A 27,212-nucleotide genomic window follows, 5' to 3' on the forward strand; every position below is an offset into this window, starting at 1 on the left:
AACTTACGCATTTTTAAAAATTCTTCATTTCTTTAAACAGTATCTGGATATCTACTACCTGCCAAACACTATGTTGAGGGATATAACAGTAAGCAAAAACAAACATGATGCTTCACCTCACAGAATTTACAATCTAAGAGAAAGAAAGACATCAAATCTGGTGATATGTGAAGAAAAAGAACGTCTTTCAGGCAAGCAGTAAGGTACTATACCAAAAACATAACCAACATACACGAAGGGCTGATGCAAAGCTGTTTTTCAGGTTGGTAGATATGCTCATTAGCAGAGGTTCCCTGCAGGTAATCATAGCCATTCCAGCTGTTAAATTACGCATCATGTGATGAGCTGCTATTCGCATTCGAGATTCCTCAGAATCCAGGGCAAAATCCTTCCTGACTATTTGCTCACAAGTAGTCATAGCAATCTTAATCGATCGATCCACCACAGGATGGACCAGCTCCTGAACAGCCCGTTCAATTGCCTGGCGCACACACTGCTTCAACTGTGGATGGGCCTGAAACAAGGGAATCTAGGTGGGGAAAAAACAAGTTAAGTCAACAGCTTATTTAAGTAAGACAACCCAACTTTCATCAGTAATCACACCCATGATTTTGGAAGTTACTTCAGTATTAACCATTAACTACCAATTTCTACTTAAACCAATGAAGAACACAAGAAATAGAAGCTAAGCTACAAAGAGAGCAGTATTCGGATACTTTATGATATATGATAAGAGACAGAGTCTTCGGTTTTTTAAAAGTCTTATGGGCAAATTTTTTATTACTGGATGATTACCTGCTTCCTTAGTTAAAATTTGTGCCTTAAGTACTCTTTTGTTAAAGATTTTTATTTATTTATTTGAGAGAGAGAAAGAGAGAGCACATGAGCACAAGAGCCAGGGCAGAAGGAGAAGCAGACTCCCTGCTAAGCAGGGAGCCCAACACGGGGCTGGATCCCAGGACTCTGAAATCATGACCTGAGCCAAAGGAAAATACTTAACAAACAGAGTCACCCAGGTGCCCCATGTGGGCATTTAAAGAAAGTGACTTCTTTAGCTGCTTGGAGTAATGCAAATGAATCAAAGATTTCTAAGAGAAAAAGATTTCTTAAAAAGCACTACCACAAATAATTCCTCAGAATACCAAACATTTTACACTACCATACATTGAAGACAATTTGCTTCACTTGGAAAACTATTTCCAATCTTTTATCTCTAAAACAAACTATGCCCTAATACTCAGTTGGTCTCTTTAACTCAATGTCCTTGCAAGAAATTTTTAAAATACTCATGAGGGATACATTAAGTATTCAGATTACTGACAGTGTTATAAAGGGAACCACAATTTGTAGATCTAGCCCCCAACCCCAACAAAAAATAGGATGAGGGTTAAAATATCTCTTTCAAAATCCTTTTATGTTCTTTAAAAAAAAAAGGGGCTCACTGTATTCACGTTACTCCTATATGTGTAAACATTTTCAGTTTCTAAAAAACAAAGACCATGAATACTCCAAGTACCTGATTCTGAACAAGTGTTAAGCAGAATAAAAGATAATCATCACTCTGAACATACAGAGTAACTACTACCTTTCAAATGTAGGAATTTTATAGACCAAATCAAACTTCCTCCTAGAACCAGGCTAAAGAAATATAACTAAAAGTGTTAAGTCCCACTTCTAGACCCTGGCCTGGAGATTTCACATACACACACGGGAATCAGCTCAGTTCAAACTATCTGCCAGGAAAGGTCATAATGCAAGGCTAAGGGTGACATGATAATGAAAATAAAGAGCAAAAAGCTATAAACACACTAAAGATCTTTTGACCTGTGGAAGGAATTCCTGGTGATTGTGATTAGACTGCCAGCTACTTACTATCTCAGGATTTGGATATGAGGAACAAATATAGACGATGTCTAGTCACAATAACTATTTTTAGAGTAGGAAAAAAGCCAAGCTATACTACAGAGCAGTTCCCAGTTCCTGCTCTCTGCAAGTCTACACACTAAGAATCCAGAAGAAATGGCGAAAAGAAAAGGAAGGTGACCAGTTTATCTTGTCACAAAGTAGGAAATGGGGTATGGAGCAGTGTTTACATACCGTTGGATTTAGGGTAATGTGTGGTGCCAGGCCTGCAAGGGAATAGACATTGATGTCGTGGTAGCTGTACTGTGGTTGTGGTGGAACCGTGGCTGTACAAGTAGTACTGGTAGCTGGTGTTGTAGAAGTTGCTAAATGTTAAGAGATAAAATAAAAGCTAATAAAAAGCATACTTCTTGATTTTATTGTAACATTAGCAGGCTCTCAAAGAGATTAGTCTCTTGGAGGACTTGGGGGAATGGCACAAGTCACATTTTTTCCACCCTCAATTATAAGAAAACTTCTATTATTTTAAACAGACATTTGAACAAAGTATATAAAACTATGTCAGTGACAATGCCCCAGGGCAAATCATCAACTGTGAGGACATGCTTCATTAAGAAGCCCAAGCCTTGCTGAATTACTCTTTCTTATAGGTATCTATTTCCAGTCTAAGCTGTTCCCTGGTTTTACTTGGAGATTCTTAGCCATTGAGGACTGAGAGAGAATGAAAGCTGGTTTATCCTAACACACCTCCCAATCTTTTTTCCCCAACACTTCTACAGCTCCCACATTTCCAATCTATATGATCCAAGTATAATAATTCACCCCCCACCCCTGGCAGATCTAACTGGTTGCCTGGCCAGCCCAAAATTTGAGGAATAACAGAGACCATCATACCATTCAGTTTCTTCTGAGACCTCAAACAATGTAAAAGATAACCTTAGTTGGGTTATGATTAATGATGCTTAATTAAGAATACCATATGAATTCTAATACCTAAGACAATGCCTACACATAACTAACTTTTACTTAATTTAGGCGGCTCACCTAAGTATATAAAATTTTAGCACCACATTACATGGAAAATCACAACTTTCTATATGCATGAAGACGTACCATTTAAGAAAACCTTCTGGTAAGGAGAGGGCTAATTATGACACTTACTTGTGGTTGTGATGGGAGGGAGTTCTTCTGGTTGCTTGACATCTTTCTTTGGAGCAGAGAGTTGCTCATCTAAGTTCTTTAGGCGATCTTTATCCTTTAGGAGGTTTCCAGGTTTTAGCTCATTGATGTCTAGTGCAAGGTTCTTACAGAGGACCTCAATCTCAAACCTTCAAGTTTAACTGCATAATTTCAAATATTCAAAAAGAATTTTTTTAAATGTAGATTTATTCACAATACATACTACTCTTACCCAAATGTTAGGGTTTACCCCAACTATCCTCTACTTCTATAAATTTTCATAATGTGACGACACAAAATGTTCTAAAGGATAAAGCAGCAATAAATTTACCTTTAAGTCATGTTCTTGATGTAGCTCTGCTAACACATTCATAATTGCCATTGTCCACGGGTTGGGTGGCCTAAAAACCTAAAGAAAAAGCTATTATGTTAAGGGGGCCACCAAAATCATCTTTTAATTTGTATTACATAAAACAGCTATAGAGAGGGCGCCGGGGTGGCTCAGTGGGTTGAGCCTCTGCCTTCGGCTCAGGTCATGATCCCAGGGTCCTGGGATCGAGCCCCGCGCATCAGGCTCTCTGATCAGCAGGGAGCCTGCTTCCCCTCCTTTCTCTCTCTGCCTGCCTCTCTGCCTACTTGTGATCTCTGTCAAATAAATAAAATATTTTAAAAAACAAAAACAGGTGTGGGGCGCCTGAGTGGCTCAGTGGGTTAAGCCACTGCCTTCGGCTCAGGTCATGATCTCAGGGTTCTGGGATCGAGTCCCGCATCGGGCTCTCTGCTCAGCAGGGAGCCTGCTTCCCTCTCTCTCTCTCTGCCTGCCTGTCTGTCTACTTGTGATTTCTCTCTGTCAAATAAATAAATAAAATCTTTAAAAAAAAAAAAAAAAAAAAAAAAAAAACAGGTGTAAGGGGCATTGGGTCCAAATTCCTTAAGCATCTGCCTTCGGCTGGGGTCATGATCCCAGGGTCTTGGTATTGAGCCCCACATTGGGCTCCCCACTCAGCGGGAAGTCTGCTCCTCCCTCTCCCATTCTCCCCATTTGTGTTCCCTCTCTTACTGTGTGTCTCTCTTCATCACATGAAAAAAAAAAAATCTTAGGATAAATCATAAAATTTGAAGAATTAAAAAATATAAAAGTTAAGCACTTATACCCATATGGCCATAACAAAACCCTTGGGTTTCCCATCTATGTATTTTAGGAAAACACCAAATCCTTTAAAATCATGCTACTTTAGCCTCTCATACTCGAAATACGAGTTTCCCTAAGGAAGCCTAACTAAAGTTGCTCTGTGTTCATAGCAACTAAAGACATAATCTCTTGCACTTTTGCTGAAACAAGCTAACTCTTAAAAATCAACCACCGATAAAATATTAAAATATACTCACCACACTACGAATGCTTGATTCTAAGACTTTGGCAACAAAGGGAACTACGTAGAGCAACTCTTGCTGTCCTTTAACATAAGCCTCAAGCAGCAAAGACTTTACATCCAAGTCCTAGAATAAGAAAAATATTTTTTTAAAAAACTGGGCATGTATTTCAAAACCCTTCACAAAGTACCCAAAAAAAAAAATTATCTTGCCAAACTCATTTCCAAATTAGGAATCAATATAGTACGACTCTTGCCTTACAGAAAGAGATTACAGTCAGACCTTACTGGCTTTTGCTTATCCCGCTTAGCAATGCAGGATCATGAGCATGCAAGTGGATTCAAAACATGGGCCAAACTCTTACGAACACCCAATCATCTTTAAAATAGCCCCAAATAGGGGCACCTGGGTGGCCTCAGTGGATTAAGCCTCTGTCTTTGGCCCAGGTCATGATCCCAGGGTCCTGGGATCGAGCCCCGCATCCAGCTCTCTGCTCAGCAGGGAGCCTGCTTCCCTTCCTCTCTCTCTACCTGCCGCTCTGCCTACTTGTGATCTGTTAAATAAATACAATAAATCTTTTAAAAAAATAAATTAAAAAAATAGCCCCAAATAAAGTCAAGATTTTTAAACAAAATATGCTGTATGAACATTCTCAAGTTTTACATGGACCCCCTGAAACTCACAGTGTGTAAGATGGGTTTATTTTTAGCTAGTGTTATCATTCCTAGCCAATGTCCCAAATTCTTCAGCAAAGAACGATCTGAAAAATTCGCTGCAGCTTTATCAGAGGTCAGGAGCACCTGAAATGGTACAGGATTAAGAAAGATAGAAAATGAGCTTAAAAAAAAAAAATTCTCAACTGAATGTTTGGAATTCCTCCTTATCCTACGTTAAAAATGAGCCCTCAATTCTGAGAACATGCCCCCACATTAGATCTATTCTGTATTATCAGAGTATAACTACACAAGGTTAAGGGGTCATGTATAGTCCTACAGAAAAGTATCTGAAAATTGAAGGTTTTAGTGAGTTTTGAAGCAGACACCCAACTGCAAATCTAGTTTTGAAGAGCCAAATTCAATTCAAATGATAATAAACCAATGCTTCCAAGTCATTCAAGACAACAAGCATATGGAGAAATGTAACCAATATCATAGTACTGAGTGCAATCTTTAGCATTATCTAGGTCACTATGTGTCTCTACAGAGAACTAAAATAGCTTTCTGAAATACAGTATAATAATGCTTAAATGCTTCTTTTAAATTTTCTAGAATACCTATTTATTTCATTAATCGCTTCTTTTAAAATTTCTAGAATACCTGTTTCATTAATTCTCTAGTTGTTACTTTCCTAAATAGGATATAACCACCACATGAGTTTGTTTGGGGGCACGTACACAAATCCATGTGCAACATGTTACACCTTAAAATTTATGGCTATCAAGTTGTAATTTCAATTTGTTTAAAAGAATCTTGAAATTCTGCTCCATAATATGTACGTACGTTCATATCCCAATCATAATTTTAATCAGATAAAAAAGGGTGAATATAGTTATGTTCCTTAACCTTATCCAGCAACAGCAGAACGGCACAAAGTCAGCTGTGCAACAGAAAGAGCCAGGAATTCTTTTGCACTACAGCGTAACCAAGAATGGGGAAAATTCCCATCCACAGGTTTAAATATAGTGCTAGTTCCTAAACCACTACCCCAAGTGATTCATCGAAGAATGATGACAGCTGTATGCTGGTTTTCTTGAAACATTATTCTTCCTGAGAAATAAAATACCTACTTTTATGGAACAAGTGTTAGCACATTAGGAAAACTCGGGACTCTGAACTGCTGAGAATCCTTCACAACAGCTATAATTGAGGCTACGGTACAGAGATACATGGCACTTAATAAGAAATCAAAGGCTCACTGCAGCACTGTCTTTATAATACATAAACTATTAACATTCTAAATATTCATCAGCAATAAATATACAGACAGTGGATTTCTATAAGACAATTAAAAAGAACCTGAGGGACTAAAGTTCAGAGCATATTACAAATATGAAGAGGAGACATTAACAGGGCTAAGATTTAAAACATGCACGGAATGATGAAAACAAAATCAGAATAGGAGAATTACTTTCCAAGTAAACAGTACATGTCTATGTAACTAAATTCTTCATGAATCTACTTGTACAATCAAGTATTTCCAAATTCAAAAGAGTAATGAATAAAAAACAGAAGAACTAAATCTTACTTTGATGTTTCTGTAGGTCTCATTCAGAACCATCTTATTAAATTCAGGGTTCTTCAGCGTGTCAAGGAAGTTTGAATAGAGGCTGTGAAAGTTTGGCTCAATACTGACTCTCTTCATAACCAGGTACTGTGAAACCCAAGGCATAAATTCTTCCTTCACAGTTTCCTTTAGTTCTTCAACCTAGCCAACCAATGCAACACAGAAGTACACAATTAAAAGATAATACAGTTTTGTGGGGTTTTGTTGTGAACACTACAATATGTAGCATGTGGCTCCTTGCAAAATCAGATGCTCAAGCGCCACCCTTCATCTCCCCCCCAACATTAGACACATGCTATGAAGTACTGTATATTCAATTCCATGTTAGTACACAGTCATCTCCCAAACTGTGTGTTGACTAGGACTAAAAATCTATAGCTCCTTTCAGCTTTAAAATTATAAACCATGAAGTCCCTCACCTCCACCATTCCCAACTCTCCATTTGACCAAAATTGCATAAATTATTAATGTACAACCTGCCATTAAGAGACCTAACACCGGAACTATGTTTTCCTAAAATTTCCAACTCCAGGAAACCTCTCTTCCAAAAGGACACTAAAGGCTTATCCCCCAATCAATTCTGGAGGGATTTTGAAAGATGGTGTATGTGTAATATCTCAAAAATTACTTGTTCAGGCTAATATTACCAGCTAACATAGGCATTTCCAATGCCTTACATATAATCTTGAAAAGCAATGGTCATTTCTTGTGCTTTGTACAAAGTTACCTCAGTTATTAGACATCTAATAAAAGCTCTGAATGGTCTCTGGGAAAACATGAGAACGTGGTACAAATGAAACCCTCCACCATGACGAGACCACTGAGTTTATTTCAAAAGCCTGTAAAACTTGCTGCAAAACTAATGCTACTTAATGTCTGCAAAAACTACAGCCACTGGTTTATATCCTCATTCCCTTTGTTTTGATTCTATTACTTCCACCTTTAAAGTATTACAAAGGGTGCAGAATATCAAGTATAAATCACCCAACCCATTAGGGTAAGAAAAGATAGCATTCACAATGGTATATAAACTATTATATCATGCTCACCTTTTGGGTCATATTCGATTGTGAGAGATTATTGAAGATAAAAGCAATTTTCTCTTGGATATTTTCTGGGGGCTCTACAATTCTTTCAGTTTGATCTGTGGCCACAAGCAACGTGTCTATATTTGTAGTATTAATAGAAGGCTAAAAAACAAAAACAAAAACAAAAAACATAAACATAAACTGAAATGCCTGCTTAACAAATCCCAGGGAATTTGAATTGCATACCAATTCTTTCAAAATAAAAAAAAACATACACATGATATATACAGCTATATACTCTAAGCGTTGGCCAGAATATGTATTGATATAGTGCCTGTCTTTGAGAAATCTGGGGAGGGAAGATATAGAGGGAGAAATGCTGGTCTTTATACTTTCAGTAGGCATGTGTTACTTATAATAAAATTAAAATACATGCTCACTACTGGAGACATTACAACACTAACAGACCCGAGGAAAGAAAAGAGATGTAACTTACTGGCACATCTTTCTTAAAAGCTGACTCCGTTGGCCTGGTGACTGTAACCGTTTTAGCAACAGTGGTGGTTGTTGAGGTGGTTACCATCGTGCTAACCTGACCAGCAAGGGGAGCTTTTGCTGGAACCTGGGCCTGAGCCTGGGCCTGAGCCAGTGCAATACTTCCAGGGGTTGTGATAGAGCCCTGCATTTTCACAGGAGGATCTCTAGACTGTTGTCCATATTCAATATACTAGGGGAAGGGAGAGGATAAGACATTAAAAAGACTTCTTAATCAAAACTGAAAGTGCTTAATTATACTCCTCTAACTTCTGAGAGGGGATATCCCTTACTCCCTGCTCCATTCTGGTCCATATTCCTATACATAATATACATAAGTAGATACCATAGGGCTCTTTGGAAGGTAAAATAATTATCTTACAATATTATAAGGGAACTAGACGAGCAAAACAACTTTCAAAACAGCCACCACCAATGCCTGCATATATACTTTCATAAATCCCTTAATATATGTAAACTTTAACATCTTTAAATTTCTATACTTAATTTTTTAAAAAGATTTTATTTATTTATTTGACAGAGAGCAGGAGAGCACAGGCAGGGGAAGCAGGAGAGGGAGAAGCAGGCTTCCCTCTGAGCAGAGAGCCCAATGCAGGACCTGATCCCAGGACTCAGACCATGACCTGAGCTGAAGGGAGCTGCTTAACCGAGTCACCCAGGCACCCCTAAATTTCTATACTACATTGATCTCTTTTACTGGATGCTGATAAGAAACCTAAGGACCAAAAATGAGTTATTTCTCAATAACTATATTACTATGAAACAAAGAAACACACTGTTGAAAGCCAAGTCAGCTAGACCCAAAGAAGCAGGAAGGCAGATTTCTTTCCATTTCATAGACCACTCAACCTCCTTTCCACACACAAATTAGAAAACTGATAAAAGGCTCCTAATCCTATTCCTAGCAGTCCATGCGTGAACAAAACAAAAACTACTACCCAGCCGCACCGAGGTGGCTCAGTCAGTTAAGCATCTGGCTCTTCATTTCAGTCCAGGTATCATCTCAGGGTTGTGAGATAAAGCCCCAAATCAGGCTCTCCCCTGGGTGAAGAGCCTGCTTAAGATCCTCTCTCCCCCTCTGCCCCTCCCCAGCTCTAAACAAATAAACAAACAAACAAACAAATGACTACTATCTAGATATATAACTTTATTTAAGAAGGACATTCTCAAGGCTTCTAAGTGGCACAGTCACTTAAGCACCCTACTTTTGGTTTTGGCTCAGGTCATGATCTCAGGGTCCTAAAACTGAGCCAGGTGTTGGGCTCCATGTTCATCAGGGAGTCTGCTTAAGACTCTCTGTCCTCTAATCCTTTCCCTTGCTTTTGATAAAAAATAAATCTTCAAAAAAAAGATAAATAAAGGGCATTTTCAAGTAGGAAAGACAATCTCTGAATAAAGCATAGCACTTTAAATTGGCTAAGGGGTGCCTGAATGGCTCGTTAAGCATCTACCTTCAGCTTAGGTCATGATCCCAGGGTCCTGGGATAGTCCCACATCAGGCTCTCTGCTCAGTGGGGAGCCTGCTTCTCCCTTTCCGACTCCCCCCTGCTTATGTTCCCTCTCTCCCTGCCTCTCTGTCAAATAAATAAAAATCTTTTAAAAATAAACAAAATAAATAAATAAATTGACTAAGTACAGAAATACAAATAACCTTTCTCTCACCCTCTAACTATCTTGTTATAGGAGGTACTAGGAATCACTGCTTTGTGTGATCATTTCCAGGCCACCTCTCGTCTCCACACTCTCTAGGTCTATATTCCCAGCTCTGAATTCCAAACACATTTCTCATCTTAGCCTTACAAAACTCTGCTTTCCTGTACTGTACTACAGTAATGGCATATTCCCCCAAACCCCTCACGTGAATGAGTAACACTTGTGGCTTCCCTCCATAGATCTTTTAGGTTAACCCATCACAAAAACTCCCCTCCTACAAACAAACCCAGCTGGACTAGGTGAAAATACTGGACTAAATTCTAATAAAAATTAAAAGTAGATTCATACTCTGATCTTTCTGATTTGTGTAAATATGACATTATAAAGCCATTTCTCTGATTTACGCAAAACAAAGTTAATAAAGATTAACTTTCTTGTTCTCTATAAGCAAGGTTTTGACCAAAGATAAGACAAAGGTATGAATACTAACCAATTAATCTAAAATCAATCACTAGAACAAAAGCTTACAAATTTCATGAATAATCACATAAAGTGGCTTATAACATATAATATCTAGGGGCACCTAGGTGGCTCAGTTGGTTGAGCACCTGACTCTTGATTTTTTTTTTTTCCTTTTTTTCTGACTCTTGATTTTGGTTCAGGTCATACCTCAGGGTGGCACTGAGCCCCACATCAGGCTCCATGCTCAGTGCAGAGTCCACTTGACCCTCTCCTTCTGCTTCTCACCTGACCCCCACTCACATGAGCACTCACACTTTCTCTTTCATAAATTAAAAAAAAAAAAAATCTTTAAGAAAATGAACACTATCCCATGTTCATTTCCTCAGGGACTGCCTCCTTTTTAACAAGTACATCAAAGGAATCTAAGCAGGTGGTAATAAGACTATATATTTTTTTAAGTTATCTCTATACCCAACATGAAGCTTGAATTCGCAAATCAGGCAGATTTTTTTTTTTTATAGGACTTTACTTATCTGAGAGAGAGCATGTGAGTGGGGAGGGGAAAAGAATCCAAAGCAGACTCTACAATGAGCAGAGCTCAGTCCTGAGATAATGACCTGAGCTGAAACCAAGACTCTGATGGTTCAACTGACTGGGCCACCCAGGTATCCCATGCAAGAATTCTTATTAACAGCAGATGATGTCTATACTTTAATAGCAGTATCAGGCTAAAATAACTGATAAAAGCCTTTATTAAATGAACCAAAACCACTGCTTAGAAAATATCATCCAAAAACGATTTTTTCATGACCTATTATTAAGCTGCAAAATGAGCAAAAAATAGTATCCATGCTTATATAATGCCAATCATTAAGAAATCTTAATGCCAGTCCCAGCAAATCCACAATCAATCAAAGTAAGCTCTCCTACTAAAGAGATTTTAGGTATTAAAGACACTTACCTCCTGTAAATGATGTGGAAATTGCATAAAGTGACTGATAGAAGCCAAGTGCTGACAATACTGGGGATAGTCCTTCAATCTGCCAACAAAAACATTCATTCATTCATTCATCACCTCATGTACAAACAGAAGCAGCAAAATTAACAGATTTTCGTTCAACTGCTAGTCTAGGCCACTTGCCCCATTCTACCTAAGAAACACCTACTTGAAGAGATTGCCAGATAAGAGCATGGAAGTGAGGGAGAGAAATATCTATGAACTTCTTTTTACATCAGAAAACAGTATCCTTTGTTTTTTAAAGGTCCTATTTCAGTTAAAACTTGATTACAACAAGCCATTAAAATCACTATCTGGGAACAATTTCAAATGTTCATTAACAGCTAAATGGAAAAACAATTCACAGTTAATCCATACAGTAACACGGTTAACCAATACATACATAATCAATACAATAAAAAGAAACTACTGAAACATACAGTAAAACAGATTAATTTCAAAAGCATCAGCCTAACTGTAAGAAGTCAGACTCATACATACTCTCCATGGAGAGTATTCTGCTTATAGAACACTAGGAAAACTAGAAAGAAATCAGATCCAGGATTGCCAGGGGTCAAAGAACTACAAAGGGGAAATAAGAGAACTGCTTAGGAGTAACAAATTTTCAAGATCCTGATTGTAATAGTGGTTCTAAACTCTGCAAAACTCAAAGTACTGTAATCTAAAATGGTGCCTTTCACTAAAGCATACTTAAATAAACAACAACAAAAACACTATGTCAATTTACACTTTTCCTACCACTTATCTGGTAATTGTAAAAAACTGTTCTCACTTCCCCCCCTTCTACTTCATACAGATGTTAAGATACATATAATGATGGGGCACGGCAAGAATTAGTTGGTAAGTGAGTTATTATTTCTTTGTGTATTAAATAAAGATGCTTCCAGGGCGCCTGGGTAGCAGTCAGTTAAGCATCGGAACCCTGGTTTCAGCTCAGGTCATGAACTCAAGGTGGTGAGATCAAGCCTCATGTGGGGCTCTGTTCCGCGCAGGGCTTGGTGTGGAGTCAGCTTAAGATTCTCTCCCTCCCTCTCTCTACTCCCCTCCCATTCTCACATGCCCTCTCTCTCAAAGAAATAAATAAATCTTTAAAAAAGGGAGATAAATGCTTCATAGGAAACCTATTCACTCACCTATTTTTAAACCTATCTAGTGCAGCAATCCCAAAATAATACATTTTAGAACCAAAAGGCTTGCGTAAGGCTTCAAGAACATATCGCAGGGCCAGACCTAGTGCCATGTAAGTGACCAGTCCTTTTTCAATTATCCCACCAAACAGGCAGGCTGTTATATGTAACTCTTTATCAGGGTACTGGGGGAAAAACCGATATTCTTCAAACAAGTTCCTCAGCATACAGTTAAAGACTTCTCGTTCCCTCTTTATGGTAGAATCTTTAAACCTCTGTAACATTTCTAATACCTAGAAAAAGCAAGACAAAAACAAAACACGCATAAAGGAAACTATGATGAAAAGCATTCCTTAAATATTCTTCAAAGAACTGTTAAAAAGAATATATTTTTAAAAATATAATCTTTAAGGTGGGGGGAGACTGGCTGGCTCAGTTGGAGAAGCATGCATCTCTTGATCTTGGGGTCGTGCATTCGAGCTCCACATAGGGGGTAGAGTTCCACACTGGGTGTAGAGATTACTGATAAGAATAGATATACTTTAAAAATAGATATATGATATATAGATAATCTTTAAAAAAGGATTCTTAATCAAGATATTTAACAATATACTGAGCCTGAGATGAGTATTATATCTCAAAGGGTATACATACACATACCAAAACACTCTGAGCTGAATTTCTAAAAACTCTGAAAGGGGATTTAAGATTTATATAAACCATCCAAGTATTAGAACATCTTAGACACTTACCTCATCAACAGACATAGTTGGATGTGGTGGGTGATTATATATTCTCTGAAAATAGCTGTTCGCTTCATCATCTATTTCTTTACTAAAGTGCTGATTTGCCTCTGGCCACACCTGAGACAGGTCCGCTGTTAGAAACAGAAAGGCAACCAGTGGGCATTTAAGCCTTTTCCCCAATGGCCCACTTTTATACAGAGAGAAAAAGAGAAAAATACCCTTTTAATCTTAAGGGGAAAAAAAATAAAAGAAAATGAAGAAATTATTAAGTGGTCAAAGATCAATATTCAAGTATTTTGCATACATATAAAAGATTTTAACAAGTGCCTTACAAACGTAGTTCTACCTCAGTATTTTACCAAACCATGAAAGTTCACTACATTCAAATCCACACTGCACTTGTCCTTAACACAACCTCACTTGGCATTAACAAGTCTTTACTACTTTATAATAAAAATGACATCTAACATATAAGAATTATCAATGCATGTGCATTAAGACACTGATGTAAACACAAAGCATGCTACAAAACATAACATTCAGACAAGCCTTTCACACTAACGTTTTCAAGTCAACTGGTATACTTTCAAATCCTATATAATGAATATCTGGTCCCAACAAGGGGATTTATAGGTAAATGATACCTACATCTTTACAAAGAGGACTTTTGACTTTGAGAATTAACTTACTAAGGAAGTGAAACTTTAAAAGCTGTCTTCCAAGTTACATCAGATATGTCATGCGATGATTATTACATGTAAGGCTATATATACCATAAAGCTTTAACCTTAAAATAAACTGCCTTATATAAAACTGTCAGGCTGAAACAAAAATTTGAAATTCTCATAGCTGCTCCTGAATTGTTTACAACAAAAGAACACCACCAACACATTTTTAGAATAAGTGTAAGATTTATATACATACATTTAAATGCTAAAAACGGCTTTTTAGAGTAACACCCCTAAAAGATGCTACCTCTTATTAACCATCATAGTGTTCTAACAATCCACATCAATGGTGGAGAGATAACTCAATTTTTTACTTCAGTAACTCAAGTTAGTCAATTAATTCCCACTGACCTACAAGGCACATCAAACAATCACCCCTACTAACAATATATTAAGTCAATTTTTTTGTCCACATAACTGTAGGGGCAACAAACTGGAAATCTAAAAAGCTTTATGTACATCAGTCACACTTCACAATCACAGACAACACTACCACTTACAAGGTTTCATCTTACTCTGCTGGAATGTAGGCTGGTTCAGTCCAGAGGTGCCCAGTTTCCTCTGTACAAAAGGATCGTTATTCACTGCAGGGAGTCCAAGAGCCCCAGTTCCTATACCAGTCAGGCTGCCTGTGCCAAGACCACCTACTAGAAAAAAGGGAGGCAGCCAGAAGTCTTATCATTACTCATATTCTTTACTTACATCAAAGATCTAGGTTTTTATTTAGAAAGACAGTGTCTTTGTAAATTCGCTTATAACAATATTTAATTTTATACAGATCTAAACTAATAAAAGTAGATAAAAATGGCCAAGGTGGGGTATCGGGGTGGTTCCGTTGGTTAAACACCTGCCTTCAGCCTGGCACATGATCTTAGGGTCCTGTGATCCAGCCCTGTGTCAGACTCCCTCACAGGGCGTCTGCTTCTCCCTCTCCCTCTGCCCCCACCCGTTTGTGCACACATACATGCTCTCGCTCTCAAATAATCTTTTTTGAAAAAAGGAAAACACAAAAATGTCTTCAGCATATAGAATTATTCATTTATTTATATTCTTAATAAGACTAATATAGAAATCTTTTTAAGATTTTATTTATTTATTTGACAGAGAGAGATCACAAGTAGGCAGAGAGGCAGGCAGAGAGAAAGAGGAGGAAGCAGGCTCCCTGCTGAGCAGAGAGCCGGATGCGGGACTCGATCCCAGGACCCTGAGACCATGACCTGAGCCAAAGGCAGTGGCTTAACCCACTGAGCCACCCTTAACTGTACATTCTCATAGGCGATATGCTATATAAGACAGTCAAACTAAGAGGAACTGGTTTGCTTTTAACGCTGATTGAAAACTAAAGAATTTCATTGTATCTTCCAGTTAGCATGAGCCAGGACCTGCTTATTCCACTCAACTATAGCCAACAGAATTTATAAGAAGGCCTTATTAAGGAAATTAATTTTGACTTAAATAAATCAACAATCAGGGCTAGAACCACACAAAAGAACTACTAATCAGGTTACAGAGTCATCACATTTTCAGTCCTTAAATTCTGGTACACTGAAACTTATACCCTGAAGATAAAAGATGCAGATAACTTAGGAGGAAACAAATGGGTACAGGAGAGGGGAAAAAACTTAACCTTTACTTCAATATGAAGTTCAAAGCCAAAACATTTAAAATAACTAAAAAAGTTTTAGGGATTTACTATCATTTTCAAGGTAGGTGAGGTATAACGAAGCAGAACATATACCTGAATCTTCTATGTGAAATATTTTCTACCTTTATTATATACTGAATGATTCATAAAGCTGTGAATTCTTTATCTGAACCTCCATCTTTCAGAATGTCAATAACACACTTGTTAATGTCTATATTATCACTTGGTAAAACAGAATCCTTATCATCTGAATTAATTAATATTATAATAGTATAGTGTTCTCTTCCCAGCTTTGAAGAATGAAACCACCTCACAATTTAAACAGCTTTCATTACAACAGTGACTCTGAACACCTTACCCTACACTAAAGCACAATGAGATTTACAAATAATCTGTACTCTCATCCACCACTGCTCCCCCTTACCTGGAAGCTGTGATGAAAGTCCTCCAATACCACTGAAAGCAGTTGTCTGATTTGGGGTTGAAAGGGGTGGAAATGCTTTTGCTGGTGATTGAGGGGTACTGAAGGCAGAACCCAAATTTGGAGGAAAACCCTGCATACTCTGGGTGTGAGGGGCAGCTGAACCACCTATACTAAGAGATGCCATTCCACCAAGAGGGTCAATCTAAAGAAAAACATTATAAAAATGAATTAAACATACTTTAAGAACATACAGACATATGATACAAGTAAAGAAATCTTTAGCTCTTCATATGCTTAATCAGTAAACTGCAAAACCCCGAGCAATCATAATACCTAAATCCTCAAATCAAGTCAACTGTGCTAGTCTTTTTTCTTACTATATCACAGAGTAGGTTTCAAGAGTTAGCCTCTAACAAAGCATCAGAGCCGTTAATGAGGGATACAAAACTTCAAGAATAACACTTAAGATGAACTGCCCTGCAGCCAGCACTCAAGCAGTGACACAAGGACAGTTGTTAGGTCTTCAAAATTTCCAGTAAGTCCCTTTATACCAGAAAGAATCTCTCAAACTACATTATTTAACTTTCAACACGAAAAACTTAGCAATCAGAAATAAATCTTTCAGTCAAAACAAATAAATCTACTCAAAATATGAAGATCTTGAGGGCTGGAGGAGATCAGCTCTAATTTAGAACAAACAAACAAAAAACAAGGTAAGCTATTCACCAAAAGATCTTTTAAAATATCTGTAACTGCATTTTCAAGCTTCTTAGTTTGTGTCATTATTTCAGACGTTCATGACATAGAAAATGGTACACAAAATGCCTTTTGTAAAGTGGCCCCTGAAGAATCACTAAACATTCTTTTCTTAAACCCCAATCTGCCAATCAATGCAGATGAAAAGAGAAGTGGAATATGTTGCTCCCAGAGAGAAGGGGGGTGGTTGGTGTCAGGGAGTAACTTATATGTACCTTGTTTTTAAAAGAGCAGTTCAGTTGAGAGCTGAAGAGCCCCAGTTATAACAAGTCCTTATGCTCTAGCACTGTTGCTTGGCCCGTGAAGCTACAAACAAGACACATCAGGTTCAAAGGCAGTGCTTATTTCTCAAGTCTAAGTTACTCTTATTTTAAAAAGAAGCCCTTATCATTTACCTAAATAAATTGTTTTGTACCTTTCCTCTCAGAGTCACGTTCTATTTAATGATTAAAGTCTATCCTCAATTATAATGCCTATTTATGGATCTCCTTTAAAATGTAGTCGTGGATGCTAGACATGCAGGTATCTATAAGGTAATAAATTTAGACAAATTTTCATTTGACAAATTACAAATGAGGTGGAAGTTTATTCTATTCCAAGTCTATGAACACACACAGATGTACCAGTTGTAGCATTCATTTACCTGAACAGGAGAAATGGCATCTAAGCTGCTAGCACTAGGAGGGCGTCCTTTTGGCATAACTCCAGGTGGAGGCTGTCTGGCCTTGTTCATAACATTACTGCAATTGGCCACCATGGTAAGGATGGTTTCTGATAACTCCTGAGAAACACTCCTAACGACAGAAGAGAAACAAAAAATATCACTTAGTCAGAACACCTAAAGAAACAAACCTGATTTTCTTTTTAAGTAGGCTCCATGCCCAGTGTGGAGCCCAATGTGGGGCTTAAACTCACAACCCTGAAACCAAAACCTGAGGTGAGATCAAGAGTCGGATGCTTAACCAAGTGGGCTACCCAGGCACCCTCATACCTAATTTTCTAATAAAGAAAACCTGACAGAACATGTGCCTAAATTTCCACCATATCCCATTCTTTGAATTCATCATTAAACAAGGGTTTTCTGAGCAATGGCTCTCTCATTGAGATACCTAATTTATACCCTTGAAACTAAACCTTTTGTATGGTACAACAAATGTATTTTAAAAAACACTCCAAGAAACATTACATATACTCACCCATTTTGCCAAAAATTATGCCCAAACCTGAATATAGCAAAGCCAACAAGTAAGAAAACTCAATACTAGTTTCTCATAAATACAAAACATTTATTTAAGTATAGATAAAAATACCATATACATGTAGTCACTACACCTGTCAAGCACATAAAGAACTGATTCCTAAAATGTCAAGTAGGATAAATGTTTTGTTTAATGAAAAACCCACCTTCTCATCTTAAGGTATCACTGCCTCATAAAACTGTAGAAAACTCTTATATTTCTAAACTCTACACAAACTTGATTCTATCTTTAATCTTTCCTCCTAAATTCGGAATATTACTACTGCCATCAAGAAGTAAAAGTAGTCAGTCAGAGAAGAGCATTATTTCATGTTTGGGAAATGAAATATAAAACTGGACATCAAATCACTACAGTACAATCTACAAAATTCTTGCTTGAACCAATATGAAAGACACAGTGGCTCCAACATGGATTATGAATTTAAATGAACAATGAGTTGGGGTTTTCCTCATCTATTAAAGCAGGAAAGAAAAATATTAACAGATCATGGAAAAGAAGAGGGAGATGTCAAGTACTGCAAGTGTGAGTTTACTTATTTACTTTAGTACTGTTAATTTCTAAAAGATGCTGCAAACAAAGACATTTAAAACAGAAAAAAAACATGAATAGCTCTCTCTAGCCTCTAAGATAAGTTCAAATGCCTACTCCCATGTAATTAAAACTTCATGGACATACCAGTGTGATCTCTTAGATTACCAAATACTCCACTAGCAAGGCTATGAGGAAATAGACATTTTCACTGCTGGTGGTTATACAGAATGAAAAACTTCCTAGGGAGGGAAATTTTCCAGTAACTAATAAAACTATACATGCATTTCCATTTATTCCAATAGGCTCTGCTTCTAATGGTCCCAAATAAACACTAGCAAAGACGGTGGCTGCAAACACTATTTACTATAACACTACTTATGATATATAGCAAAAATAATCAGAATGTCCACCAATCAGAAACTGGTTTAATAAAGCACAAACATCTACTCAATGAAGTACTATGCAGCAACTACAAGTAATAAGAAAGCTCTTTGATTCTATGGAGTAAACTGTAGGATACCTGATCAAATGAAAGCATGTTGTAATAGAGTATACAATATTCTCCCTTCGCTGTAGTAAAGAGGAAAATAACGAATACTTTTTTAAAATGCAAAGATAACCCCCAAATATAAATGAAAATGGTTACCAAACAAGAACAAGGTGGGAGTAAGAGCCACAAAAATCCCTCTTAGTTAAAAAAAGAAACCATAACCAACTAAATAAATAAATAAATAAATAAATAAATAATTCCAAAGACATCTATGCCATGGGTTAATGGTCTCCAACAGTAAATAATAATCACTATGTTGCAATAAATACAAAATGCCTTCAATTTTAAGACACAATATTTTATGTATTACACAAAAAGGAAATAAACTAATTTCAACTGTTAAGACATCACTAATGATATGAATCATTTCAGATATTAAAATATTAAACAGTGGGTATCTCAGATTGACAGGCTATGGTTAATTAAAATATTCCTTATTATTTGGAAAAAACTTGCTTATATTTGACACGATTTCAAACTTAAAGAGACCAGAATATTATTAGGGATTCCCATAAATGCTTTACTCACCAATTAGTTACATTTTGCCCAATTTGTTTAGCCAGTCTTTCTATACTCTCCTCCAAGTGTATGTGATGACGTAATCTTTTGTCCCTAAATACTTCGCTACGTTTATCCTAAGAACAAGGACATTTTCTTATAGAACTACACAGAATAATATATGTCGAAGTTTAACACAAATAAATCACATTCAAATTACATCATTTCCACAAGATACTTCACTGCTATTATTCCCCTGCGTCATGATCCAATCCACTGCACTGCTGTCACCACTTATTTGAACTAGAGAAATTCATCAGCTGTTATTTGTCTTCCTCCAACTTGATTTTTTTTAAGTTATTTTATTCAATATCCCTTGATTTGTCTGATATCTTGTATTTTAGATGTATTTGTTGCAGGACTACCACATAAGTTACATTACATTCTTCTCCGTGCATTTTATTTTTTGTTTATATTATTGTTTTAAATAATCTCGATACCCAATGTGGGGCTTAAACTCAAAACAAGAGTCAGATGTCCCTTCAGTGCATTTAATTAGGAGACATATGATATAGAGAGCTGGTGATCACTTTGATCTATAAATTCATGTGGCATATGCCAAGCTTCTCCACTGAAATGTTGCTTCTTTCCCCTTTTGTTATTATAAGGTAATTTGTGGGGAGACTCAAATCAGGTGACTGTCCTGCTCCTCAAACATTCTTTCATGACTTTTAGCAGCCACTGAAGTTTATAACTCCATCATAATTATTTCTGTATTTATTAACTGGAAGAACTTCCCTTCTTTGGCATTTACATGCATCATTAAATTCTTCAACAAGATAGGTTCTTCTAATAGAGCAACAAAAGAAATTAAAACCTGGAGTTGGGTAAACCACCTCCTTACAAATAAATACAAAACATTTTATCCAATTTCAATATGCCCTTAAATTTCCAGTATTTAATTCCAGTTTATTTACTTCCAGGTGGATTACAATGTACAAATGTGAAAGGCAACATTCTAAAACTAAATTTTAGAACATCAAGAACTTACAGAGCAGGGTTTCTCAACTGTTGCACCATCAGCACTATGGAATGGATAATTCTTTGTTGTTGGGAGGCTCTACTGTGGACTGTAAAATGTTTAACAGCAACCCTGGCCTTTACCTACTAGATGTCCTTAACACCTTTCTCTCTGCTTGTAACAATCTATAACAATATCAAATAACTCTGAGGAAGGAAAATACTCCCTAGCTGAGAACACCCAGTTAGGGATATATGTGTGCAAATTTCTCAAAAAGCATAGAAAAGCAAAATAAAATTCAAAATCTATATGGGATAGCTTACGAAAACAGGACTGGAGAGGAAGACAAAGTTAGCTCCAAAAATGTTACCAGTTAAGCTGCACAGTAGACTCATAGGTGTTTATTATGCTTCAGAAATTACAAAATATACACAGTACATAAGCAAATGGTGAAATGAAAAGATCTCCAAATATTCTCTACTCTATAAAAGCAACTAGAAAAGTGGCAAAAATTATCGGAATCAACTATATTAGAACTCTTACATATATGATACATAATATATATATGATACATGAACTCTTGATATAGAACAATCCGGAAATTTTTATTCCAGAAAGACTGAATCTTGGTAATAAAAGCTTTCCGGTATCTCAATTTGCTTTACTTCCATGCCGTCCCCTCCAGCTGGACAGCAACCTTTAAAACCTATCATTACAGAGAAAAACCAGCAGCCTGACAATCACAGGACAGGGCTCAGAACTGGATTGAGGGATCTCCAAAGCCTCATCCTCAGAGAACCCTGTGAGACAACAATGGCAAGATTATCTCTATCTGACCTAAGAGTTGGCCAGGCACAGCCTTTTCCCTCACGAGATATTCGTTGATATATTTAAAGGGAACTGTTTTAATTTTCTGGCTGCCTAGGGTGGAAGATAACAGTTTGAGCAAATAAGAGGTTAACCAAAAAACTTAAAAGGAAAATCTGGGGAATAAGATTCCCATGGGTGAAATGGAGAACTCTAATTTTCCCAGAGAATCAAGAACTCCTTGGACATGTATTGAGCAACGCCAATATGTCAATCTTTGATATTACCACAAAAAGACCTAAAATGGACCAAGCTCTTACCTCAAGTTGATGTTCAGGCTCTAAGAAGGAAATAAAGGCTAACAAGGAGTTGTCAAGTGATTAGTGTTAAGATGTGCCCCAATATGCACACACACAAAAAACACAGGAAAAGGAGTAACTTGCTCATTCTGGCATTTAAGAAAATCACCCAATCATGATCTCAGGGTCCTGGGATCGAGCCCCACATTAGGCTCTCTGCTCAGAAGGGAGCTTGCTTCTCCCTCTCTCTCTGCTTGCCTCTCTGCCTATTTGTGATCTCTCTGTCAATTAAATAAATAAAATCTTTTTTTTTTTTAAAGAAAAGAGAAAAAAAAATCACCCAAGTCTTAGCTGATCACCAGGCTACCCAATGTCAATGGCCTAAGGTGACAAAAAAGAATATGAACATGACAGAAATAGTTCCAAAAACTCTCTAAATGAAAGAAAAAAAGCAACAAAACAAAAAACAGAGGTGGGGGCGGGTGCCTGATTTCAAGAACTCAAACATTATTTTGACTTACCAGTTTCCAACCACAAATTACAAGACATGCAAAACAAAAACAAAAACAAAAACACAGTAAAGCATGGCCTGCACATAGCAATAAAATGCTATCATCAAAAACTGTCCTGGGAGGGGCTCCTGGGTGGCTCAGTGGGTTAAAGCCTCTGCCATCAGCTCAGGTCATGATCCCAGGGTCCTGGGAAAGAGCCCCATATCAGTCTCTCTGCTCAGCAGGGAGCCTGCTTTCTCCTCTCTCTGTCTGTCTCTCTGCCTACTTGTGATTTCTGTCTGTCAAATAAATAAATAAAATCTTAAAAAAAAAATCAGAATTTAGTAAGAAATTCTGGTGGGGCAGGGGGTGGGGGGTGGGGAGAGACTACCTGTCCTGAGAAAAAGACATGCTGGCCTTAGTAGACAAAGACTTTAAATCACTTACTTCAATATGTTTCAAGAACTGAAGTAGGGGCACCTGGGTGGCTCAGTGGGTTAAAACTTCTGCCTTCAGCTCAGGTCATGATCCCATGGTCCTGCAATCGAGCCCCACACGGGGCTCTCTGCTCAGCAGGGAGCCTGCCTCCCTCTCTCTGCCTACTTGCGATCTCTGTCAAATAAATAAATCTTTTATTTTTTTTTAAGATTTTATTTATTTGACAGACAGAGATAGCAAGTAGGCAGAGAAAGAGGAGGAAGCAGGTCCCCCACCAAGCAGAGAGCCCCAGGACCCCGGGATCACGACCTGAGCCGAAGGCATAGGCTTTAACCCACTGAGACACCCAGGCGCCCCTAAATAAAATCTTTAAAAAAAAAAAAGAATTGAAGTAAGGCATGTTAAAAAGAACTACAAGAAAAACTTTTAAAAGGTGTCCTTCAAGGGCTGGCTGGTTGGCTGAGTTGGTGGAATATACAAAGTCCTGATCTCAGGGTTTTGAGTTTTAGCCCCATGATGGGTGCAGATTGCTTAAAAATTAAAATTCTATGAGGGGAGAGGGCAAGCCCAGGTGGCTCTGTCAGTTGGGAATCTTACTCTTGGTTTTGGCTCAGGTCCTGATCTCGGGTTGTGGGAATGAGCCCTACATGGGGCTCGACACGGAACCTGCCTGGGATTCTTTCTCCCTATCCCTCTGCCCCTCCCCCCACTTGAGCATGCTCGCTCTCACTCTCTGAATTAAAAAAAAGAAAAAAAAAAGATGTTCCTCAAGATAGAGCATCTAGAAATTATTGTTTCTTGGGGCACCTGGCTGGCTTAGTTGGTGTGCATGCAACTCTTGATCTTGGGGTCATGGGTTTCAGCCTCACACTAGGTGTAGTAACTTCCTTAAGTAAGTAAGTAAAACTTTTAAGAAAGAATTCTTTTAGAGTTGGAAAATCCAATAACTGGGGGGCCTGGGTAGCTCAGCCAGTTAAATGTCTCCCTTTGGCTCAGGTCATGATCCCAGAGTCCTGGAATCAAGACCTGAAATGGGCTGCCTGCTCAACAGCAGGATCTCCCCCTCTCTCTGCTGCAAATGCACGCTCGCTCTCTCTCTCTCTCTCTCTCAAAAAAAAAAAAAAAAAAAAAAAAAAAAAAAACCTTCAAAAAGAAAAAATGAGAGAAAAGAAGAGGAAAGAAGAAGAAAAAAGAAAAATGTAGTAACTGCCAACTTCACTACAGGTTCCCAAGAACAGATTTATGCAGGCAAGAGAATCCAAGAATCTGAAGATAACTAAGATTATCCAGCCTGAAAAAGTGAAAGAAAAAAGTGGAAAAAAATAAACTCAGAGACAAGTGGAACACTACCAAACGTATCAAGACATATATAATGGGAGTTCCAGAAGGAGATGAGATGGAAAAGGGGCAAAAAGAGTATTTGACGGGGCGCCTGGGTGGCTCAGTGGGTTAAGCCACTGCCTTTGGCTCGGGTCATGATCTCAGGGTCCTGGGATCGAGCCCCGCATCGGGCTCTCTGCTCGGCAGGGAGCCTGCTTCCTTCTCTCTCTCTCTCTGCCTGCCTCTCAGTGTACTTGTAATTTCTCTCTGTCAAATAAATAAATAAAATCTTTAAAAAAAAAAAAAGAGTATTTGACGAAGTAACAGCTAAAAACTTCCTGAATTTGATGAAAACCATTAATCTAGACTCCCAAGAAGCTCAACAAACTCCAAGTAATATAAACATACAAGGTCTAAACCTAGAAACATAAACTGGTGAAAGAAAAAAAGACAACGTAAGCAGCTTAATGGCAAGGAGAGGCAATGTAGTGCATACAAGGGAGCCTCAAAAAAAAAAAATTAACAGCTGATGTCCCCTCAGAAACTATGGAAGCCAGGAAGCCCTGGGATGGCATATTCAAAGAACTGAAGGAAAAGGAGTAGCAATCAAGAATCCTGTATTATAAAACTATCCTCGAAATACAAAGGAGAAATTAAAACTTCCCCCACTTAAACCAAAACTGAGGGAATTTATTCTTAAATAATCTACCCTAACAAGAAATAAAGGGAATCCTTTATGCCGAAATGAAAGGACACTGCACAGTACCCTGAGTTCATATGAAACAAGTAAGAGCACCAGCATAGTGACCTAGATAAATATAAAACACAGTGTGTGTTTTTTAATTTATATCTTTTTAATCTCTTACTTGATCTTTCTTTTTCTGGCTTGGTAAGTTTATTATTGTCTTTACCTAAAAAATCTTCATAGAAATTATTGTTTGGTTTATTAGCTCTCAGTGGCCTGCTCCTAAGCTCTGTGAAAGTTTGAGTTCTTCTGCGCTACCGCATCTTTCTTCAGGGCCAAGAGAATTTGGGACAGTTCCACCTATTCTAACTTCTTTCTTAGGCTCCTTCTCAGAGACTGGATTCTCTCATACAGCAGGATGAGCTTTCTTACACATCTTCACCATGTTTAGAATTACTTTGTTCTTTATATATTGACAAAACTGTCTTTTCTTTTCTTTTTTCTTAAAGTAATCTCCATACCCAGTGTGGGGCTCAAACTTACAACCCCAAGATCAAGAGTCAAATAAATGCTCCACTGACTGAGCCAAGCAGGTGCCCTGAGAATTGATTCATGTCAGCATCTTCATTATCTTCTATTTGGTAATGCATATAATCTGCAATGTTCTGACCCATATGCTTCCCATGTACTTCTGCACTGAATTCCTTGCTTTCCAAACCAGGGAATCATTTGGTACTATGAGGGACAGCAAGCCTCCATCCGCAGGTCCCTTGAGGGCCACAAAAACTTTATTTCCAGTAGCAGTTGTGGCCAGCCCTGCATCCAAAAAGCAGGTGAAGACACCAGGTTGACCGTCAATGCTTTCCACATTGTATTCATCTCTAGTCACCTCCACCTGGCCTTCACAGATCTTGTCTAAGCCAAACCTACTAAAGGCCAGTAGCAGACCAGTACAATATGCTGTAGCGTAATTTGTCAAGCCAGCCTTCACACTGTACTTTGGAAGTTCATGAGCATAAGCTGCAAAAACAATCATATCTCCTTCTATACTGGCATAAGCAATCTGACAAATGATCCTTCTGTTAGCTACTTGAACTATCATTCTATATTTGGATGTGTTGTACTTATTTTTATCCTAAATTACCAAGTGTTTCTGAGCATAATAATCAATTATACCTCTCATCTTCTAACATCCATTTGGTATCTCTTAAAACAAGACTTTCTCTTGACAGTTTTAACAAACTCCACCCTGCAAAACAGAGAACAGCATCCACAGCTTGCCAGAGACCTACCTCCTGCTTGATTTAATTACCGCACAAGGTAATAATTATACCTTTTTTGATGATACCACTCTGTAGAGAGGTATAATCTAACAATAGCAGCCCAATGAAGGAGAAAGAGGACAGAGCTATAGGAGTAAGTTTTTGCATTCTATTGAAATTCAGTTGGTATTAATCAGAACTAGGTTGTTTTAAGTTAAGATGTTAATTTTAACAGGTTAACTACAAAGGGAAAACATAACTCAAAAGCATATATTCAAGGAGACAACAAGGGAATTAAGATGATATACTACAAGATACCCGTTTTAACAGTGGAGGCGGCAGTAATGGAGAAATAAAAGAAAAAAAAAGACATAAAATATACAGGAAAATAGAAATGACATGAATAAATTACCTTATCAGTAATCACATTAAATATATATAGATCAAATACTCCAATTAAGAGATGATAACATGGATTAAAAAAATAGTAATAATCCAACTATATGTTTTCCAGAACTGACTCACACTTTAGATTAAGACATCTATAACTTGAAGATAAAAGATGAAAAAAGATACCATGCAAACATTAACAAAAAGAGAACTACACTAGCTCCACTAATGAGAGACAAAATGTAGCCATAAAGTAAAAAATTAACAGGAAATAAGAAAAGGATTTTAATATAATAAAAAGGCCAATCCTTCTTACAGGAAGACATATAATCATAAGCATACATACCTTTAAAAACAGAGCCCCCAAACACATGAAGGGAAAACTGAAGGGAGAAATGAACAACTCAAAAATAGTTGGAGGCTTCTATACTCTATTATCAATAACTGATAGTCAGCAATACTGTATTATATACTTAAGTTGCTGAGAGACAAGATCTTAATTGTACCCACCACACAAAAAAAGAAATGATAATTACCTGGTGTGACAGGTTAGCTAACACTATTTTAACTGTATACTGCAAAATATAAATGTATCAAATCAACACATACACGAACGGACACAATGTCAATTATACCTTACTTAAAAAAAAAAATAATGGGAAAGAACCACAGTGCAGTTAAACAAGGAACACAGACTTCAACAAAACTATTAAACCAACTAATCCTAACAAACATACAGAACACCGTACCCAACAGAAGACTTTACACATCCTTCTCAAGGGCACATGGAAAATTCTCCAGGATAGACCCTGTTAGGCCA

At 37.5% G+C, this 27,212-nt stretch overlaps 1 protein-coding gene, 2 non-coding genes and 1 pseudogene across 3 annotated transcripts in view; all 4 read right to left on the bottom strand.

Moving 5' to 3' along the window:
• CNOT1 (CCR4-NOT transcription complex subunit 1) overlaps positions 1-27,212 on the bottom strand; it is a 111,810-nt gene that overhangs the window by 21,470 nt on the left and 63,128 nt on the right. The window contains 15 exon segments of the mRNA XM_032325901.1: positions 233-529; positions 2,098-2,228; positions 3,025-3,191; positions 3,363-3,451; positions 4,432-4,542; positions 5,100-5,216; positions 6,661-6,840; positions 7,749-7,889; positions 8,224-8,454; positions 11,359-11,437; positions 12,549-12,835; positions 13,295-13,419; positions 14,517-14,663; positions 16,086-16,287; positions 17,485-17,635. Coding sequence (XP_032181792.1) covers positions 233-529; positions 2,098-2,228; positions 3,025-3,191; positions 3,363-3,451; positions 4,432-4,542; positions 5,100-5,216; positions 6,661-6,840; positions 7,749-7,889; positions 8,224-8,454; positions 11,359-11,437; positions 12,549-12,835; positions 13,295-13,419; positions 14,517-14,663; positions 16,086-16,287; positions 17,485-17,635 — 2,455 coding nt within the window.
• Positions 5,965-6,102, bottom strand: LOC116580373. Its single transcript, XR_004281626.1, has one exon. It is a non-coding gene; the product is annotated as a small nucleolar RNA SNORA46 (small nucleolar RNA).
• LOC116580374 lies at positions 17,049-17,184 on the bottom strand. The gene has a single exon (XR_004281627.1). It is a non-coding gene; the product is annotated as a small nucleolar RNA SNORA50 (small nucleolar RNA).
• LOC116579931 lies at positions 24,363-25,890 on the bottom strand (annotated as a pseudogene).

The sequence above is a fragment of the Mustela erminea genome, chromosome 19, assembly GCF_009829155.1.
Source record: "Mustela erminea isolate mMusErm1 chromosome 19, mMusErm1.Pri, whole genome shotgun sequence".
In the NCBI taxonomy this organism is placed as follows: domain Eukaryota; kingdom Metazoa; phylum Chordata; class Mammalia; order Carnivora; family Mustelidae; genus Mustela; species Mustela erminea.